Source organism: Erythrolamprus reginae, chromosome 6 (genome assembly GCF_031021105.1).
Source record: "Erythrolamprus reginae isolate rEryReg1 chromosome 6, rEryReg1.hap1, whole genome shotgun sequence".
In the NCBI taxonomy this organism is placed as follows: Eukaryota; Metazoa; Chordata; class Lepidosauria; order Squamata; family Dipsadidae; genus Erythrolamprus; species Erythrolamprus reginae.
Genome location: NC_091955.1, coordinates 26770912 through 26792991, shown reverse-complemented (window position 1 = coordinate 26792991; position 22080 = coordinate 26770912). Strand labels below are relative to the sequence as shown.

General features: G+C 42.2%; 1 protein-coding gene across 2 annotated transcripts in view; it reads right to left on the bottom strand.

Moving 5' to 3' along the window:
* Window positions 1-21797, bottom strand: part of POT1 (protection of telomeres 1) — an 85634-nt gene extending 63837 nt beyond the window's left edge. The window contains exons 1-6 of one of the 2 annotated variants that reach the window (XM_070755424.1): window positions 21466-21797; window positions 15383-15455; window positions 14780-14871; window positions 7745-7849; window positions 4027-4077; window positions 1292-1406 (exon numbers count right to left, since the gene is read on the bottom strand). In XM_070755424.1, coding sequence (XP_070611525.1) covers window positions 1292-1406; window positions 4027-4077; window positions 7745-7849; window positions 14780-14871; window positions 15383-15455; window positions 21466-21588 — 559 coding nt within the window. In that variant the 5' untranslated portion in view covers window positions 21589-21797. The remainder of the gene's footprint in view (window positions 1-1291; window positions 1407-4026; window positions 4078-7744; window positions 7850-14779; window positions 14872-15382; window positions 15456-21465) is intronic. The other variant, XM_070755425.1, reaches the window with a different exon arrangement.
* Between the last annotated feature and the right edge of the window lie 283 nt (window positions 21798-22080).

Here is a 22080-nt window from a genome sequence, read left to right as displayed (position 1 = left end):
AAGCAAAGGTTTTCTCAACCCGAGGCAAATGGCGGTCCCAAGTGAATGTGAGGGGAAAGAGACAGGAAACAGCTTGGCACTCGCCGGCTCCACAGCAGCTGCTGACTCCGCGGACCGGTGCAACATGCCTTGCGGCCCGGTACTGGTCCGCGGACCGGCGGTTGGGGACCCCTGCTCTAGGCTTTCCTGTCCTCTACAATCCTCCGGAGTCCATTGAAGCTCACATTGACTGCTTCAGTGACTCCATCCACCCGTCTCATTCTCTGTCATTCCCTTCTTCTTTTGCTCTCAATCTTTCCCAGCATTACGCTCTTCTCCAGTGAATCCTTTCTTCTCATTAGGTGGCCAAAGTATTTGAGTTTCATCTTCAGGATCTGGCCTTTTACAGAGCAGTCAAAGTTGATCGCATCTAGGATTGGCATTATTTCAGGTATGAAGTCCTTTCTGTCATACAGGGCTTATAGGCAATAGCTAACTACCTGAATTGCATCTGGAAGTCACTGGCAATCAATGCAGCTTATATAGCAGTTGTAACACATGGGCACATTGAGAGCTGCCCATTATTGCATATTAAATCAACTGTAGGTACTAGGAGTCAAAGCAAGCACACAGTCTTGTTATCATTGAGCAGTCTGTTTTATTCTATCCAGATCTGAAAAACCTCCAGACACTGGTCAATACAAAGATATCTTCATCTACACAGCTTGAGATGGCGATGTAGAGCTGACTATATCAGCATGCCAATCATACTGCACCCCAAATGGCAAATCTAGCAGTGAAGATCATCAAACCCAGAAGCACTCCACACATAAGGAGCCATGAATCAATCTTTCTCCATCTGTCATCATTAATTGGAACTGACCTGCGAAGAACCACTGCTGCAGTGTCCTCTACTCCTGTTCCCACAGCTGGTCCAGAAGGGTATTATGATCAACAGGATTGAAAAGTCATTGATAGAACAAGGGGCGCTAGGATGGATATACCATGATCCACCAAACATCATGAGCATATGTGACCAATATTGCCTCTGCACTGTATCCTGGCCTGAAACCAGATTGAAATGGATCCAAGCAACCTATTTCCTCTAAGATCCTCTGTTGCTATCATTCAACCACTTTTCCCACAACTTTCTACAAAATGGTCTAATATGACTGCATATTTTCTTGATCAGCTATGGCAGTTTATCTGAAACTGGCCCCTAGTCCACAATCTACTTGGACACACATTTACTTAAAAAAGGCATATACTCTAACATATTATAATAGCAAGGTGTATATTCAACCATACATACCAGTTCCTTTGCTTAAATATGGGGGCTTGAAGAATTTCACAGCCCCAAACAGGTTGACAATACTTTCATTTTTAAGGTGATTCAGAGGAGTGTATGTGTATTTGGGAGCAACTTTCTGGCAAGACAAAATAAAAATTAGAAAGCGATTTATGGCAAAGTGGTAAAAAATTCTGTAACTGAACTATTTTCTTTATTAAGATTTAAAATAGTAGAAACTATTATGAGATTTTCCCCATATAGTCAGCTATTTTTTTCCTAAGTAGTGGATTTCATCATGCAAATTTACATAATGGACTTGATTATTATTTTTTAAATACAGAAGTAGATGTCCCAAAGGAGCTTTTTCAAGAAGCAACTACAGTGATCCCTCGAGTATCGCGAGGGTTCCATTCCAAGACCCCTCGCGATAATCGATTTTTCGCGATGTAGGGTTGCGGAAGTAAAAACACCATCTGCGCATGCGCGGCCTTTTTTTCATGGCCGCACATGCGCAGATGGTGGAGTTTGCGTGGGCGAGCAGCGAGGAGCCGAAGATGGGGTTTCCCCGTTGCCCAGGCAAAGGGGAAACCCCATCTTCGGCTCCTCGCTGCTGCCGCGCTGCGGAGCAGATCAGCTGCTGGGCGGCCGAAGGAACCTTCCCTGGGTCTTCCCGCCGCCCAGGCAAAGGGGAAACCCCAAGATCGCTTGCCGCTTGCCCGTTCGCCTGCCCGGCTGCTCGCTTGCCGCTTGCCCGTTCGCCCGCCCGGCTGCTCGCTTGCCCGTTCACCCGCCCGCCCGGCTGCTCGCTTGCCCGTTCGCCCGCCCGCCTGCTCACTTGCCCGTTCGCCTGCCCGCCCGGCTGCTCGCTTGCCGCTTGCCCATTCGCCCACCCGCCCGGCTGCTCGCTTGCCGCTTGCCCATTCGCCCGGCTGCTCGCTTGCCGCTTGCCCGTTCGCCCGCCCGCCCGGCTGCTCGCTTGCTGCTTGCCCGTTCGCCCGCCTGCCCGCTTGCCCGTTCGCCCGCCCGCCCGGCTGCTCGCTTGCCGCTCGAGAGCAAGAGGGGGAGAGATAGAGAAAGAGAGAGAAGGAAAGAGATGAGAGAGGGAGGAAGAGAGTGTGAGAGAGGAAGAAGCAAGATAGAGAAAGAGAGAGAGAAAGAAAGCTGAGAAAGGAAAGGAGTGACGTCATCGGGTGGAAAAATCTCGATATAGCGTTTCGCGAAGATTGAGATCGCGAAAATCGAGGGATCACTGTAGTTCTTCTTTGAAGATCTTTTGCTTCTCATCCAAAAAGCTTCTTCAGTTCTGACTGGATGGTGGGGAATGGAAGGATTTATTGAAAGAGGGTTCATAGAAGTCATCTTGGATTTTGTTGTACTGTTTTACTGCTGTTGTTAGCCGCTCCGAGTCTGCGGAGAGGGGCAGCATACAAATCCAATAAATAATACTAATAATCTAAGTCAAAACTCTTTCAACAGAGGGAGATGGATATTGCATCATCTATCCAGTCTGAATAAGGTTGGTCTAGACTAGTGATGGTGAACCTTTTTTTCCTTGGGTGCCGAAAGAGCATGTGTGAATTCTATCGCGCATGCGTGAGTGCCCACACCCATAATTCAAAACAGCTTCCCCCACTACCTCCGGAAGCCCTCTGGAGGCCGCAAATGGCCTGTTTCCCAATATCAGGTGGGCCCAGTAGGCTCATGTTTCGCCCTCCCCATGCTTCAAAGGCTTCCCTGGAGGGAGGGAGGGGAGGGTAAAACTGTCCTCCCTCATCCCCTGGAGGCTCTCTGGAAGCCAAAAATGCCCTCCCAGAGCCTCTGTGTGTGCCAAAAATCACCTGGCCGGCACACACATGCACATTGGAACTGAGCTAGGGCAATGACTTGCGTGTCAGCAGATATGGCTCCGCATGCCACCTGTGGCACCCATGCCATAGGTTCACCGTCACTGGTGAACCAATGATAGTGTGACACAAGCCGTTTCCAGCCTCCAAAGGGCCTCTGAGGGGTGAGGGAAGCTGTTTGGGTCCTCCCCAGACATTGAATTACGGCTGTTGGCACACGTACATGCGTGATAGCGCATGCACATGCTCTTTCGGCACCCAAGGGAAAAAAGGTTTGCCATCACTGGTTTAGACCTTAACATCTAATGCAAAATAGAGAAAACTTGCTTTTAGATACAGTAGTCCCTCGCTATATCGCGCTTCACCTGCCACGGCTTCACTTCATCGCGGGTTTTGAAGTCAGCTTCATTTGAATGATTTTACCACACAAACAAGCGCTAGAATCCCCCAGCGGGACTCCCAAATGATGAGCGGGGCGGGGACTGAGCTCCGGCGGAGGCCCGTCCCCTCGTTCAATCCCCCTCGCCAGTGCCGAAAGGAAAACAAAGAAAGGAACGCGACGCGGCGGGGATTTCCAGACTGGGCTCGAGGGCGGAAGAGGAAGTGCTCGAGGGCGGAAGAGAGAGAGAGAAAAAAAGAAACAGCCGGGGCAGCTCACCAGGGACTTTACAGCCGGGGCAAGGCAAAAAACACAACATTAGGCCGAACTGCTGCAAAGAACAGAGTAAGTAGTAGTGGGGGGGGAAAGGTTAGCCGGCCGTTGCTCGCCTCCAGGCATCCGGAGCTGGTGGGAAGGAGGATAAATTCCCCATCGCGGATTTCACCTATCGCGGCAAGGTCTGGAACGTAACTCCCGCGATAGGTGAGGGATTACTGTATTCATCCCACAAAACTTAATTGATTCAAACTTACCAAGGATGCTGTTTCTGCCTCAGTCTCATTTTGTAATGATCGAGTACAAACCTGGGGGGATAAAATGATTCTAAGCACTATAAAAAACGTAAAAAGAATTTCCAGACTCTTCATGCCAAAATTTCAACAAGATTTTCATTAAACATTTATTAAGATTAAACACCAAATTGAGTACAGTATTATAACAGAAATGGAGATTTATTTCAGGTGGTATAGAAAGTTAGAATGAAAATGATCTCATGAATAGGGTGTTATTTTCTTTTTCATCATTGTTCATTCTCTAAACCAAACCATTATTTTGCCAATAGATTCCCTGTCAATTTACTATTTTGAAAACAAAACATTAAGTACCGTATTTTTAGGTGTATAAGACACACCTTTTTTCCTCCCTAAAAAAGGCTGATAATTAGGATGCGCCTTATACTGTACTCTGAATGTACCTTTTTTCCAGCCCAAACTAGCTACTAAGGATCTTCCCAGCTCTTACGTTGCAGGCTCTTTCATTGTTTCTCTCTGTGAAGAATGTTTTCCAAGCCCTAAATCTTTGCAGGATTTTTTCCATTACTCTAACTTGCTCCAAAGAAGTTTCTTTCCAGCCCTAGCCAGGTGCTAACAATGTCCCCAGCTTTTACTGGCTTGCAAGCTATTTCATTGTTTCTCTCTGTGAATAATGTTTTCCAAACCCTGTCTTTGTAGGGTTGTTTTTTCATTGCTTTACTTGCTCCAGATGTTTATTTCCAGCCCTAACCAGGTGCTATTAATGTTCCCAAGCTATTTCATTGTTACTCTCTGTAAGGAATGTTTTCCAAGCCCTAAGTTTTAGGTTTTTTTACCATTGGTCTAACTTGCTCTAAATGTTTCTTTCCAGCCCTAACCAGTGCTAATGATGTTTCCAGCTATTACCTTTTTACAAGCTCTTTCATTGTTACTCTCGGTGAGGAATGATTTCTAAACCCTGTCCTGGTAGGGGTTTTTTCCCAATGCTTTACCTGCTCCAGCTCTAACCAGATGCTAACAATGTTCCCAGCTCTTACCGGCTTGCAAGCTCTTTCACTGTTATTTTCTGCTAAGAAGGTTTCCCAAGCCCTAAGTCTTTGCAGGATATTTTTCCATTGCTCTACTTGTTCTGACTGTTTCTTTCCAGGTGCTAAAGACTCCGCAGTCTGCATTGGTTGCCGATCAACTTCCGGTCACAATTCAAAGTGTTGGTTATGACCTTTAAAGCCCTTCATGGCACTGGACCAGAATATCTCCGAGACCGCCTGCTGCCGCACGATTCCCAGCGACCGATTAGGTCCCACAGAGTGGGCCTTCTCCGGGTCCCGTCAACTAAACAATGTCGGTTGGCGGGCCCCAGGGGAAGAGCCTTCTCTGTGGCGGCCCCGGCCCTCTGGAACCAACTCCCCCCGGAGATTAGAACTGCCCCTACTCTCCTTGCCTTTCGTAGGCTCCTTAAGACCCACCTGTGTCGTCAGGCATGGGGGAACTGAGACATCTCCCCCGGGCATATACAATTTATGAATGGTATGTGTGTATGTATGTGTGTTTATAAAATGGGGTTTTTAAAATGTTTTTAGTAGAAATTTAGATTTGTTGTAAATTGTTTTTTTCACTTTGTTGTGAGCCGCCCCGAGTGTGCGGAGAGGGGCGGCATACAAATCTAAATAAACATAAACATAAACATGTTCCCAGCTCTTATTGGCTTGGAAGCTCTTTCATTGTTATTGTCTCAGAATAAAGGTTTTTTTTTAAAGCCCTTAACCAAGGGAGAAAGTAATGTGCTGAAGCTGATCAGACTAAGGACGCCAGCCAGATGAATACCTGGTAAGCAGATACTTTTCCTTACTTTTCTTCTCAAAAACTAAGGTGCGTCTTATACTCCGGTGCGTCTTATACTCCAAAAATATGGTGTATTCTACCAATTAGGAACATCTTCACTGTGATCCTATCTAGGGATATTATTTCTCCTATAACCATGGTGAGCTCCTTTGAGCCACAGTGGCGCAGTCATTAGAGTGCAGCACTGCAGGCTACTTCTGCTGACTGCCAGCTGCCTGCAATTTGGCAGTTCAAACCTCACCAGGCTCAAGGTTAAAAGCCTTCCACTCTTCAGAGGTGGGTAAAATGAGGACCCCAATTATTGAGGGCAATATGCCGCCTCTGTAAACCACTTAGAGAGGGCTGTAAGGCACTGTGAAGTGGTATATAAGTCTAAGTGCTATTGCTTTAAAACTTAATTACATCAATAATGGACAATGAGAAATTCAGATTTTTATAACTTAAATATTTAATTTAAAGATCCAGAAATATAGCATTATTTGATATTATAACTAAGATATCTATATCAGAGACAACTTTCTCTGTATAATAGTATACAGTAATACTCCTTTTAAAGCAACTATAAAATTTATATTGGTTTTAGTATTTTTAACTTTTTGTTTAGCTCCATATTTATTTGCATTCTGTTTCAAAAACTCCCAGGAGCCATCATAAAAACAATATAAAGCAAGCATAATGTATAAATTAAAATTATTCTTTCTCCATTTTTGTGTTATCTATTGATAATGACCATTAGTGCTCCTATTTACTAGAAAGGAAAAATATAAGAGAGAGAGGTAACTTTGAAATGCTGCTAAGCATCGTAACTAGTTTCTATCTGGCAATTTCTAATGTACAAAAGGGACAAGTTTATGTATCACAGTAAAAGTTCTAGATTTTAATTAATTTTAATAGCCAAAATCATCTTTTAAAATCACTGCCTAAGTCAGGAATCCCTAACTTGGCAACTTTAAGACTTGTGATCTTAGAAACATAGAAGTCTGACTGCAGAAAAAGACCTCCTGGTCCATCTAGTCTGCCCTTATACTATTTTCTGTATTTTATCTTAGGATGGATATATGTTTATCCCAGGCATGTTTAAATTCAGTTACTGTGGATTTATCTACCACGTCTGCTGGAAGTTTGTTCCAAGGATCTACTACTCTTTCAGTGAAATAATATTTTCTCATGTTGCTTTTGATCTTTCCCCCAACTAACTTCAGATTGTGTCCCCTTGTTCTTTTGTTCACTTTCCTATTAAAAACAATTCCCTCCTGGACCTTATTTAACCCTTTAACATATTTAAATGTTTCGATCATGTCCCCCCTTTTCCTTCTGTCCTCCAGACTATACAGATTGAGTTCATTAAGTCTTTCCTGATACGTTTTATGCTTAAGACCTTCCACCATTCTTGTAGCCCGTCTTTGGACCCGTTCAATTTTGTCAATATCTTTTTGTAGGTGAGGTCTCCAGAACTGAACACAGTATTCCAAATGTGGTCTCACCAGCATTCTATATAGCGGGATCATAATCTCCTTCTTCCTGCTTGTTATACCTCTAGCTGTGCAGCCAAGCATCCTACTTGCTTTCCCTACCGCCTGACTGCACTGTTCACCCATTTTGAGACTGTCAGAAATCACTACCCCTAAATCCTTCTCTTCTGAAGTATTTGCCAACACAGAACTGCCAATACAATACTCAGATTGAGGATTCCTTTTCCCCAAGTGCTTTATTTTACATTTGGAAACATCTTTAACTCCCAGCATAGCTGGCTGGAGAATTCTGGGAGTTGAAGTTCACAAGCCTTAACATTGCCAAGTTTGAAGACGTCTGGCCTAAGTCAACTACGGATTGAATGTAAATGGAAAGAATGAAGGGGAAAAAAACTTGCTCAATGTACATAGATTGTTGAGCCGGCTTCTTCAGACACTTCCACCTGACATGTATGCCTACTGGGATCATTCGTGGACATTGACAAACTGAATCCAGTCACCATGATGATATCCTATTGAAAACAAAAAAAATATATAGTCAATTAGCATGCTGTTATATCTGTCACTATTATACTATTTACATATCTTTCATCCCTACCTTTTAAAAATTATAAGGAGATGCTGATAATAAGAGATGTAATGGCACAGTGGTTAGAATGTATATTGCAGGCAAAGTCTGCTCACTGCCAGTTCAATCCTAACCGGCTCAAGCTTGACTCAGCCTCCCATCCTTTCAAGGTAAAATGAGAACTCAGATTGTTGGAGACAATATGATGCCTCTGTAAACCGCTTAGAGCAAGGGTGTCAAACTAAAGTCATCATGGTGACATCACATGATGTATCGGGAGTGTTTTCCCCTTTGATAAACCAGGCATGGGCTTGGCCAGCATGTGACACATCTGGCTCCTGGGTTGGGAGTTTGACAGCTCTGGCTTAGAGAGTGCTGTAAAGTGCTATGAAGCAGTCTAAATACTAGTGCTATTGCTATAATTTTGAAAACACTAAAATGAATAAAATGAGACAGAACCTAACTTCCCACTTTAAGATGAATAGTGTCTCCATATATTACAATATTAAACAAAGGGAAATGATGTTAAAAAACAGGGAAGCCTTTAGATAAATGCAATAACAACAACAAAAAACCCAATACAAATGAAGGCGAATGGATTGCATAGAATAAAGGTTTGGAGATTATCGTTGGTTAAGAAATCTTGATGTAGTAGTAACCGGGTAAAATTAGATAACAGAAAAACCCAACAGCAGAGATGTAAAATACAAATATCAGCCTGAATGATATCTATACAGTGGTACTTCTACTTACAAACCTAATTCATTCCCTGACCAGGTTCTTAAGTAGAAAAGTTTGTAAGAAGCAATTTTCCCATTGGAATCAATGTAAAAGCAAATAATACGTGCAATTGGGGAAACCACAGGGAGGGTGGAGGCCCTGTTTCCTCCCAAGATATTCCTAGAGAGGCTCCACAGATGCTTCTCCCTGCCTTTTCCAGCCCTGTTTCCTCCCAGGAGATTCCTAGAGAGGCTCCACAGAGGCTTCTCCCCGCCTTTTCCAGCCCTGTTTCCTCCCAGGAGATTCCTAGAAAGGCCCCACAGAGGCTTCTCCCTGCCTTTTCCGGTTACAGTTTCGGAGGCTTGGGTTTATAAGTGGTTCTTGAGAAGAGGCAAAAAAATCTTGAACACCCAATTCTTATCTAGAATAGCTTGTAAGTAGAGGCATTATATATTTTAAAACAAAACCCACTTTAAGCAAGAAATACATATAATTATTTCATTAGGAAAAAAGTTTAAATGTTTATTTCACATATTTGGTAAGCAAAGTAACAATTTAAATCAATCATGAAGTAAGGCAAAACAAGACTAAGCTTAAAAAAAATCAGATGTCAAAATGTGCAAGTATGAAAGTAATGGGTCACTTAAATAAGATTATAAAAACATTACATTTCTGGAAAAATATTTTATAATAAAAAGATTAATAGAATGCCTGAAAAAGAAAAAGTATAAATAAAAATGTTTTTTGAAAAAGTTAATTCATAATAAATTATGTTTTAAAAATCAGAATATTAATATAAATACAAATACAGTATATGCTGTACATATATTTTTCAGCCTAGATGGTATTAACTCAAAGCCAAATAGTTATAAAGTCAAAAATGTCACTTTATGAAGAGTGACTTTTGTAATGAAGCTTTCCATTACATGCTTTCTAAACAGTATTTTAAATGTCAATAACCTGAAAGCTGCACTGGAGAAATAATACAATAATACTTGCAGTGGTGATGAAATTAAGCCAATCCAAGCCAAACCATATTCACATGTCAGAATAAATAACCTAGAAATTTCTGAAAAATTCTCTTATGTATCTACATACAAACACAGAGGCAGAAAAATAAAAAAATGTGTTCTAATATCTCCAGGGTAGTGACAGAACTTATTCCAGTGCTAGTACAGTATAAATCATTTTTGATGTCTGACATTAAAAGAGGTTGTAGGTCTGATGGACTTGGAAACAATTCTGTGAAAAAGTATTTACTCCCTTTCAGGTTTTTTGTGTGCCTCTGCCATTTAAATCTGATGAGAAAAGAAGTGTTTTGTAATTCTTGAAGCCAAAGTTGGTGCAACCAGATGCTGAATTTAAAGGGTCAATTCCATTTTCACAATGTTATATTGCTTGCAGATGACTTTGTTTATGAAAACCAATGAACTGCACTTTGCTGCTATTCGTTCATTCAGACTGATTTCTAATACTGAGAGAACGTAAAGCCCTGGTAGCTTTCAAAGAAAAAGAAATGCAAATGTTTAGAAAATACAAAGGGGCAAATATCTTTTCACCAAATTGTATATGCACATGCCAATGGAAGTGATGGACTTGTTTAGTTTAGTTTATTTTAATTGGATTTGTATGCCGCCCATTTCCGAGGACTCGGGGTGGCTCAAAGCATATACAAACACACAATAGTACAATTAATCCAATTAATATACATAAAAAATCTTTAAAAATTCTAACTTCAAAAAAATTTCAGTAACATTCATTCAATAAATCACACTAAAAACATTCATTGGTCAAGGGAAAGATCTAATAACCCCAGGCCTGGCGATAAAGATGCGTTTTTAGACTCTTTTGGAAGGCAAGGAGGGTAGGGGCAGTGTGAATCTCCAGGGGGAGCTGATTCCAGAGGGCCAGGGCCCCTACAGAGAAGGCTCTTCTCCAGGTCCCGCCAGCTGACATTGTTTGGTCGACGGGACCCTAAGGAGACCAACTCTGTGGGATCTCACCGGTTGCTGGGATTCGTGCGGCAGAAGGCGGTCTCGGAGATAGTCTGGTCCTATGCCATGCAGGGCTTTATAGGTCATAACTAACACTTTGAATTGTGTCCGGAAACAAATCGGCAGCCAATGCAGTCTGCAGAGTGATGATGAGATATGGGCATGTCTTGAAAGGCCCCAAACCGCTTTTGCGGCTGCATTTTGGACGATCTGAAGTGCCACTGATTTTAATATTATTCAATTACATTTTATTTTCTCAAGATGGGCCCAAGCCAGGAAAAGGAACTGGCAAATCATTTATGCGTTACACACACAAAAAAGTGTGTATCAGTATGTGTGTGAATGTGTTTGTGCTTTTGAGTCAGACTTGGCTTCTGGCAACTTCTGTAGTGATCTCAGAGGCTTTCTTGACAAGGTGTTTCAAGGATAGTTCTTCCTAGTTCTTATGGAGATTAAATGACCCAAGGTCATCTAGTTGGTTTTGTGCTGGTTTCTAGCCTGCTGCCTTGTCGAAACCAGCTCTCTTTATAAATATGGAATGCATAAAGTTTTGTAGAGATTTTTTATCAATTTGCTGTCCAACTCACTTTTATCATTTTCCCCTTTATTATAGAGGCACTAGTGGAAATTCTGAATCCAAAAGTGGAATCCACTGTAAATGGATATGAAATTAAATATAGATAAGGAGGGTTAATAGTGCTTATTAACAAAGCCTGCCCCAAAGGTCCAGATGTAACCTTCCTGATGGAATTTAGGAAAGCAATAAAAAAGCAAAGCTGTTCCACAGAACTTTCATGCAAGTTTTAAAAATTATTATGGGTAAGTTACAAACAGTCTTCAAGAGTACTGCAGCAAATTAAATAAATAAATAAAAACTAAACAAAATGAATAACAGGGATCTATTGATTCTTTGAAAAGAAGTGCTTGGAAGATGAAGGAACACATCATTTTAGAGAATTGTTTTGCAGTTTCCAAAGCTAAAGTAGGCCTGGAAAAAAATGAGGACTTTTAACAATTAGAAAAAAGATATTTATAAGCAAATTCTATTTGACCATAAATCCATACACGATCTCTGTTGAATTGCCAATGAGTGCTACTAGACGTCAACAAGTGCAGAAGCAGCTGCTACAATTTTAAAACAGGCGCATTACTAGGATCACATTAATCTCTTTATTTTATCAATGGACTTGGCCACTCACATTTTTTCTTTAAAAAAATCAGGACTCTTGCTATAGGTTTTAAAGCTCTTAATGGCTTTTGACAAGTTTTCTTAAGAGTCTGCAATTCCTTCTATTCATATGAATCTGTGCAACCTTTATTTATTTATTTATTAGATTTGTATGCCGCCCCTCTCCGTAGACTCAGGGTGGCTAACAACAATAATGAAACAACATGTAACAAATCTAATATTTAAAATAATTTTAAAAACCCTTATTTTTTTAAAAAAAAACCCAAACATACACGCAAACATACCATGCATAAATTGTATAGGCCTAGGGGGAAGGGAATATCTCAGTTCCCCCATGCCTGACGACAAAGGTGGGTTTTAAGAAGCTTACGAAAGGTGAGGAGGGTGGGGGCAATTCTGATCTCTGGGGGGAGTTGGTTCCAGAGGGTCGGGGCCACCACAGAGAAGACTCTTCCCCTGGGCCCCGCCAAACGACATTGTTTAGTCGACGGGACCCGGAGAAGGCCAACTCTGTGGGACCTAACTGGTCGCTGGGATTCGTGCGGCAGAAGGCGGTCCCAGAGATATTCTGGTCCGATGCTATGAAGGGCTTTATAGGTCATAACCAACAGCTGATTTTAAAAATCAGCTATTGCAGCCTTTCAGAATAGCTGTTGTTAATTAAACGGTTAGTGACTTTCTATTCATACTTTCTTAGTATTAGCACTCCATTCCATTCTATATTTATCAATGTTTTTCCAAATGAGTATCTGTCTCTGCTGTTTCTTAAGCTGCTTTATTGATGTCAACTTGGTTTTTGTTAGTTTTAATCTTTTTCACACATTCTGGGATACTTATAGAAGATAGATTGAATTAGAGTTGGCAAAGTATATTTTCTCATGTTTTACTGATCTTTCCCCCAAATAACCTCAGATCATGCCCCCTTGTTCTTGTGTTCACTTTCCTATTAAAAACACTTTTGTCCTGAACCTTATTTAACCCTTTAACATATTTAAATGTTTTGATCATGTCCCCCCTTTCCTTTCTGTCCTCTAGACTATACAGATTGAGTTCATGAAGTCTTTTCTGATAAGTTTTATGCTTAAGACCTTCCACCATTTTTGTAGCCCGTCTTTGGACCCGTTCAATTTTATCAATATCTTTTTTGTAGGTGAGGTCTCCAGAACTGAACACAGTATTCCAAATGTGGTCTCACCAGCGCTCTATACAGCGGGATCACAATCTCCCTCTTCTTCCTTTTTATACCTTTGTTATACATTAACAAAGTTATATACAGTACTACCTCGTCTTACGAACCTAATTGGTTCCGGAAGTAGGTTCGTAAGGGGAAATGTTCGTAAGACGAAACATTGTTTCCCATAGGAAACAATGTAAAAGCAATTAATCCATGCAAAAAGAAAAAAAAATCGCAAAATAGCGCTCCGCTGGGCACCACCGCCCGGCTGTCACCTTTTAAACAACCGTGGGGCTTCTCGGCGTTCTCCCGAACCTGAACCCAAACTTTTCGGGTTCAGGTTTGGGAGGCCGCCGAGAAGCGCCACCGCCCGGCTGTCACCTTCTGAAACAGCCAGGGGGCTTCTTGGCGTTCGGGAGAACACCGAGAAGCCCCCCGGCTGTTTCAGAAGGTGACAGCCGGGCGGTGGTGCTTCTCGGCGGCCTCCTGAACCCGAAAAGTTTTAAAAATGTGACAGCCAGGCAGCGGCGCCCAGCGGAGCGCCATTTTGCGATCTGCGGTGGGTTCGTAAGCCAAAAAAAGTTCGTAAGAAGAGGCAAAAAATTTCTGAACCCCGGGTTCCTATCACGAGGGGTTCGTATCACGAGGGGTTCGTATCAAGAGGTACCACTGTATTCTTTTTATTACAATTGTTATACATCCTGGTTTTTCAATAGTATACTTCTAATTCCATACAATTTCATATCCGCTTAGGTAGTAGATGAGGAAATCGATGAGGGCCTTATTGATCCTGTAACTTTTATAAAAATGCACCTGAACAATAGAAGTTATTCTGTCAACTGTCTGTTCTACTAAAGCAACATACGGTTGAATTTCAGGATATTGAGATAATGATGCCGTTGCTCAGGTTGACATAAAGCCTTAAATCTTGTCTTAGAAGTAACAGAAGAATATTTTCTGATTTTGGAATAGAATAGCTTCATTAGATCTAACATATTCATTTTAAGACATCCAGCTGCTCAGTTAGAGCAAACAGGAATGGTACGGGATTACAATGGTCTGTCTAAAAAAACATATCTGCAAAAATCATAAATGTAAATAGTTGTAAGACCATTAAGAAGCCAATTGAAAGAGTAAGAAAAAATGTTAATATTCATCATACTACAGTACCATGCAATTTTTTTAAAAAGATATGAAGCAAAAAGAAGAAAACCAGCAAGAAATCTATAGGAAATGACAATGAGCATTAATTAAAATAAGGATACATAGGTTGGTACTGCAACATCACATGTACCAATTGGGTAAAATAGATATACAGTGTTCCCTCGATTTCCACGGGGGATGCGTTTCGAGACTGCCCGCGAAAGTCGAATTTCCACGAAGTAGAGATGCGGAAGTAAATACACCATTTTTGGCTATCACAAGCCTTCCCTTAACACTTTAAACCCCTAAATTACCATTTCCCATTCCCTTAACAACCATTTACTCACCATTATTACTGGTACTCACCATTGAATAAGACACTTAGTGATCCTGATATTTATAAACATAATTATTTATTAACAATAATTATTTTTTTTGTTATTTATTTGCAAAAATTATTAGTTTGGCGATGACATATGATGTCCTTGGGTGGGAAAAACCGTGGTATAGGGAAAAAACAGCAAAGTATTTTTTAATTAATATTTTTTTAAAAACCGTGGTATAGGCTATCCACGAAGTTCGAACCCGCGAAAATCGAGGGAACACTGTACAATCCATATTAATATTACAAACAAGAAAAATAAAATTTCTTACTCCTTGTTGGACAACTTTGGCACAATCTTCTGCCAGCTTCCCAAATATTAAAATATAAATGCTGCTATTCCTGGAAGATGAGTTTTCTGATTCTGAAAAGATAAATATCAGACTCAGTATATGCATATGTCTAAATACAAGAACAGCTCCTGCTCCCGCATGTGCCAATATTACAACTAAGAATACCAGATTAAGTGAGAAGGAAACCCTGGACCGTTAGGAAGAAAACACTTCTTTATGTGCAGTAGATCCCAGAACATTTTTAATATGGTAGGGAAGGATGATTAAACAATTTACTGCCCCCAAGTCATTCTACAAGCAAAATTTTGATCATCTTGTTTCACTTTACTGGTCGGCATGGTGAACAAATACTAAAAAGTAAGATTCATACCTTGGAAAACTTTTGTTCTCAAATCATATCTAACAATATTTACATTATTTACACTGCACAATAGAATTTGCACTCATTCTGTGATCATTCACTGCTGTTGTATTCTGTATATCTCACCCGCATTATCCATGTTGAATACACACCTTGTTTGATAAACCTAAACAAGAATATAATCATTAGAATAGAGTACTGTACTCATTATGCTGAAATACCTTGAAGTACTATCTTGAAGAAAGGTTTCTCATTTCCAAGATTAATCAATTGATAGGATGTAACAAATGATCCCTAAAACAGAAAAAATACCCTAATTAATGCATTTTAAAACTGTATAAATAAATCATATTCAGAACTTCAAACTATATTATCTCCCACATCCCTTTGAAATATTTCTAGCATACTAAAGAGATTCAGAGGATTTTATAGAGGCATAGGAATTAAGATAAATTTATTATTTAATAATACATATATTGGTGGCGGCACGAATAGTATTTGCACAGAAATGGAAAGAAAAGACGATACCAAAAGATATTGAGGTATTCAAAAAAATTATAGAATGTGCAGAATTAGACATCATGACTAAACGTCTGAATAATCAAACCGAAACAGAATTTTATAAAATACAGTATGGGATAAAGTATATGATTGGTGGAATTTTAAAAATAGCATTAAAAATTAAATATATAAGAATAAATGACTATTTGAAGAATTATAAGATAGAATGAAATAGTTTATATTATAACTAACTTAGAAGTGTTTCTTTTTTCTTTTTTCTGTATTACTAATAATTTGTTTACTTCTCTTTTTATATAAATATACATATACAAGTATATAACTTTTTAAAATACAAAGAAATTCAATTAACAAGTTTAATATTAAAAATATAGAATTAAATTCAACAAGAATGTAATTCACAAGTGTGGTACTTCTGCATAGATCTGGTAACAGTTAGGGTTTTTTATATTCTGTATTACCGTGTTTCCCCGATAGTAAGACAGTGTCTTACTATCTTTTTACCCGCAAAAGCCCCACTAGGTCTTACTTTCGGGGTATGTCTTACATACCCCCCCCTGCCGTTTCCCGCCTCCACTAACCAAATTGACAGGGTGAAGTCGGGAAGACCCAGGGAGGCCGCCCAGCAGCTGATCTGCTCGGTTCCCTCCGCTTTGACGGCGCTGGTCCGCTCGCTCGTTCCCGCAACCGACCCGCTTCCCCGACACGCGTCTGGAGGGGAGGAGCCGCTCTGCGCAGTTGGGCAGCCCCACCTGCCTGCCGGAAAGGAGGCGGGCGAAGGAGGGCGCAGCTCCGGCCGCCCGCTCGGCTCGCTTCTACAACTTCGGACCAGCGCCGTCCTTCGCCTCGCATTTCCGGGTTGGCGAGCCTGGATTGTTTTTCCTGCGAGCGCTGGTCCCCGCTAAGCCTTCTGCGCCTGACTCTGCGAGGCGAGAGGGAAGAAGGAGAAGCGCTTCTCCTTCTTCCCTCTCGCCTCGCCGAGTGAGGCTTCGGACCAGCGCCGTCCTTCGCCTCGCATTTCCGGGTTGGCGAGCCTGGATTGTTTTTCCTGAGAGCGCTGGTCCCCGCTAAGCCTTCTGCGCCTGACTCTGCGAGGCGAGAGGGAAGAAGGAGAAGCGTTTCTCCTTCTTCCCTCTCGCCTCGCAGAGTCAGGCGCAGAAGGCTTAGCGGGGACCAGCGCTCGCAGGAAAAACAATCCAGGCTCGCCAACCCGGAAATGCGAGGCGAAGGACGGCGCTGGTCCGAAGTTGTAGAAGCGAGCGGGCGGCCGGAGCTGCGCCCTCCTTCGCCCGCCTCCTTTCCGGCAGGCAGGTGGGGCTGCCCAACTGCGCAGAGCGGCTCCTCCCCTCCAGACGCGTCGGGGAAACGGGTCGGTTGCGGGGACGAGCGAGCGGACCAGCGCCGTCAAAGCGGAGGGAACCGCCGCCAGGGCGCTGCGAACTGCTCCCTCGCTTTTAGTACCGTGTTTCCCTGAAAGTAAGACATATGTCTTACTTTCGGGGTATGGCTTATATAAGCCGACCCCCCTGAAACCCCCCATATGTCTTACAATCGGGGGGGTCTTACTATCGGGGAAACACGGTAGTTAGACTTCTACGACAAGCGGAGCAATGGCAGCTCCTTAAATGTTTGATGTTGTATGTGTTTGTTTGTCCTTTTTTGAAAATAATAAAAAATATTTTTTTTTAAAAAAAGGAATTAAGATATAAATATAAGGCAATTCCAACCTGGCAAGACAACATCATCACTTCTCTGCCACAAGCAACTTTCAGAGGAACTCAATACAATTAGATAAAATAATTTTCATTTCCTTTCAAAGCCAACAGTGAACCGTTGACAATAAGTGTTATGATTGGGATGATGACAACAATTCAGTCTACAATCTTAACTTCACTAACCTTGTAATAGGCATCAGTGAATTTAGTGGAACTTATTTCTGAGCAGACATAGAACTATGTTGCTGGCCATTTTGAAAGCATTTTGTAAAACTGACAAAATTGAGTTAAAATATTTTTCTTACAAAACTGTGGCTCTTCCTAATGTTCCTTTTTACTTTGTAGTTCTCAGTTCACCCATTATCAGCAATAAAAAACACATCATATTTGGCTTAATGTCATGCACGCTGTATATATGAATACCAATGAAGTCTGATTGCATGATTTTTCTGCAGGTTTTCCTCAGAATAAACATAAGTAGTATGTAAACAGAAACTGAAATACTTGTTCAACATCAAGGAAAAGCAAAGATCTCTAAGATTGGAATCTGTATATAAAAATGTCAACAACAGGCTTAATCTATTATTGTACCTTAAATCACAAAGCGTATGTTCCAAAGCATAGGGGATATAACATAACACACCTACTCTTTATATTGGAATAACTATGGCACAATAGAAAATTGCTGACAGACATAGAATTCATTCTATATTGAATACAAAGGGGGGGAAATTCTGATATGGTTTAACCAATTTAAAAAATGGCTAGGAGACTTTACAAACTATTTAAAAGAAAAGTAAAAAAAAATTCTAATAATTCACTAGATAGGTTTTTATTCCAGCAATGTTAGCTTTATATACTAAAGATTTCTCCAGCTGTACGTTTGTATCAATAAAACAAAGTTGTATATTATATAGAGTATAATTGTCTAGGATTGTGCCCTAAGCAGGCAGCCTTGTCTCTTTAGAAAAAAAATAAAAGACATGAATGGATCATATGGATTCCCATATGGAAAAGGTTCACTTAAAAATCCCTGTTTGTATGTCAAAGATCCAATTTAGAATTACTAAATTGCTTGTGTAAAATAGTCTGGGTTTGCCCGCCCCCCTACAGGAATTGGTATTATTCAAGATCAGGAAAAGAAATAATTAGATTTAAACTGAAGCACTGCAGGATAGACACCGTGTAAAGAAATCTTCAGGTTTGTAGGACTAAATCATACAAGAGATTTAACCTAATGGTTATTACAACAGGGGGTAGGCTATCTAGTTACATGAGAGGAAGGGTATGACCACCCAGAGATACTGGAAATCAGGTGGCATATAATGTAATACAGTGATCCCCCGCTCGTTGCGAGGGTTCCGTTCCAGGACCCCCCGCAATGAGCGGGTTTTCGCGAAGTAGCGCTGCGGAAGTAAAAACACCATCTGCACATGTGCAGATGGTGTTTTTACTCCCGTAGCGCTAGCGAGGAGCCGAAGATTGGGGGCGGCGCGGCTGTTTTAAAACGTCGCCGCCGGCATGGGGGGCTTCCTAGCAGCCCCCCAAACCCGGGTTGGGGGTCCGGGGGGTGCTGGCAAGCCCCCCATGCCGGCGGCGACGTTTAAAAACAGCCGCGCCGCCCCCAATCTTCGGCTCCTCGCTAGCGGGCGGGCAGGCGGCGGACAAGCCGTTCGCTGGCGCTCGCTCTCGCAGCTTTCGAGCTGAGTCCTGAAGCGAATTCGCTTCAGGACTCAGCTTGAAAGCGGCGAGAGCCAGCGCCAGCGAACGGCTTGTCCGCGCTCGCTCTCGCCGCTTTCCAGCTGAGTCCTGAAGCGAATTCGCTTCAGGACTCAGCTCGAAAGCGGCGAGAGCCAGCGCCAGCGAACGGCTTGTCCGCGCTCGCTCTCGCCGCTTTCGAGCTGAGTCCTGAAGCGAATTCGCTTCAGGACTCAGCTCAAAAGCGGCGAGAGCCAGCGCCAGCGAACGGCTTGTCCGCGCTCGCTCTCGCCGCTTTCGAGCTGAGTCCTGAAGCGAATTCGCTTCAGGACTCAGCTCGAAAGCGGCGAGAGCCAGCGCCAGCGAACGGCTTGTCCGCGCTCGCTCTCGCGGCTTTCGAGCTGAGTCCTGAAGCGAATTCGCTTCAGGACTCAGCTCGAAAGCGGCGAGAATGAACGGCGTGGGCGGGCGAAGGGCGGGCGGCAGCGAGGAGTTTGCGTGGGCGGTGGGGAAACTCCTTGCTGATGCCCGCTGCTCGCCCTCCCGCCAGCAAGAGGGGGAAGACCCAGGGAAACCGCCCAGCAGCTGATCTGCCGGGTGCCATCTACGCATGCGTGCCCATAGAAAAAAAGGGCACGCATGCGCAGATGGTGTTTTGACTTCCGGGTTGAAAAATCGCAAATTACCCTGTTCACAATGGTCGGGGACGCAATAACCGGGGGATCACTGTACAGTGATACCTCTACTTAACAACGCCTCTACTTAAGGACTTTTCTAGATAAGAACCAGGTGCTGAAGATTTTTTTGCCTCTACCTAAGAACCATTTTCTACTTAAGAACCCGAGCCTGGAAAAATTTCCCAGGAAATTTTAGAGCGGCACGAAGGCCTGGCCAATTTCCTGCCATTCCCCCTTTAACCCTGACCATCTCGGGCTTTTCTGGGTTTCCAGAGGAGCCTTTCAGTGGCGCTTAAGGAGGATTTGGCAATCCAGAGCGAACGGAACGTTTTCCTTTCTCTGGGCGCTTGGAGAGGGAATAAACCACTTTGCTGTGGTGTCTCCCTCGTGCTGCCTCCCATACACCCAGTGCGAAGTTGTCTCCTGGAGCATCTGGGAGCGGAAAGGCAAAAGTGGGCGCTCACCTCACCTTCTTCCTTCGGCAGCGACTGTCCTACTATTCTTCTTCCTCCTCCTCCCACCCAAATTCCAAGCTTTTATTTCTTTCCTAATGGGTTTGCACGCATTATTTGCTTTTACATTGATTCCTATGGGAAAAATTGCTTCTACTTAAGAACCTGGTCACGGAACAAATTAAGTTCTTAAGTAGACGTACCACTGTATACTACAGTTGTATGTAAATTTAGTCAGATGTTCAGACTAGATTTTTGTTTATCTATGATAAATTCTGAGAAAGATACCGTAGCTATTGTTTTGTAATATTAATATTATTATTATATTAACAATACAACACAGCAAGAGATCACTATGCATTATTATTATTATTACTACTACTATTATCCTCAAAATGTCGCTACAGAGCACTGCACACCAAGACAACTAGACACAAGGTTTTTTCCCAAACACCATCACTCTGCTAAACTAATTCCCTCAACACTGTCAAACTATGTATTAGCTCTGCACGACTATTGCTACTAGTTTTTCCTCATCATTCCTATTACCCATTTCCTCCCACTTGTGACTGTATAACTGTAACTTGTTGCTTGTATCCTTCAGATATTTATTAATATTGATTGTTTCCTCATTGCTTATTTGAACCCGGACAATCATTAAGTGTTGTACCCCGTGATTTTTGACAAATGTATCTTTTATTTTATCTATACTGAGAGCATATGCACCAACACAAATTCATTGTGTTTCCAATCACACTTGGCCAATAAAGAATTCTATTCTATCTATTCTATTACTATTATGTTTAGAGCTTTGGAATTCCAAATACAGTATATATTTATCTGCCTGACATCTGGGGCAACGCTCAAAGGACAATCCTCCCTAGCAAGTGGGCTGTTTTAGGAAGACAAATTGCATCCATTTATTTGGGAATCCGTCCCAATTATCAGTGTTTCCCAATCTTGGCAATTTGAAGATGTCTGGAGTTCAACTCCCAGAATTCCCTAGCCAGCAAATGATAGCTGGGTAATTCTGGGAGTTGAAGTCCATACATTTTCAAGTTGCGAAGATTGGGATACACTGGATTAAATAAACCCTTTAAAAAAAAAACTAAACATTAAATATACCCCATCCTCCTCGAGCACGTCTTATGTCGAAAAAGTAGAGGCAGGGCAACTTTTCTGCAGCCCGTTAAGTCCCCCCGTATTTCAAGGCTGGCATTTGAAATGCATGAACTGTTTTTACCTGGATGTATTGGTTCGCATAATCGCGCCCCAGCTGTAAATGCTCGAGACCGATTTTCTGTAGGTGGTTGGGCAGATGATTTTTTACCACCCTAAGGGACCCACTCAATACTTCCAGAGGCATGGCGCTGGATCCGGACCCACATTTAGCGGGAAAGATGCCTAAAAGAGGCGGGAAGAAACGGTTCTTCCCAGGACCGAGAAATCCTCTGCCTTTCTCCTACCAAGCCGTTCTAGCCATTCTCACTCTTTCATTTGTAAGCCGGAAATTACAGAACGGGAAAGATGCGCATGCGCTCTTGGCAAAGTGAAGTTCTGCGAACGATGTAATCCGTTCTTTTCGCTATTGTGCGAGCTAATGAAGAACGTTTAGAGCGCGGGCTTCCTTCGCTTCGCTTGTCAATGCTAGAGATTTATAACCTCTCAGCGCAGCAATTATTGTATCTCACCACTGTTTTCTTCTAAACTTGCATATTTCTCATATCTTTCTTTGTCTATATCTTCTTCTTTGGTTGCTCTTCTCGACACGTTTAAAGTTATCTATATCTTTCCTAAGTGGGTACAATATTCCAACTATAGTTTGACATAAACTATGGTTTATGCAAAACAGAGGAAC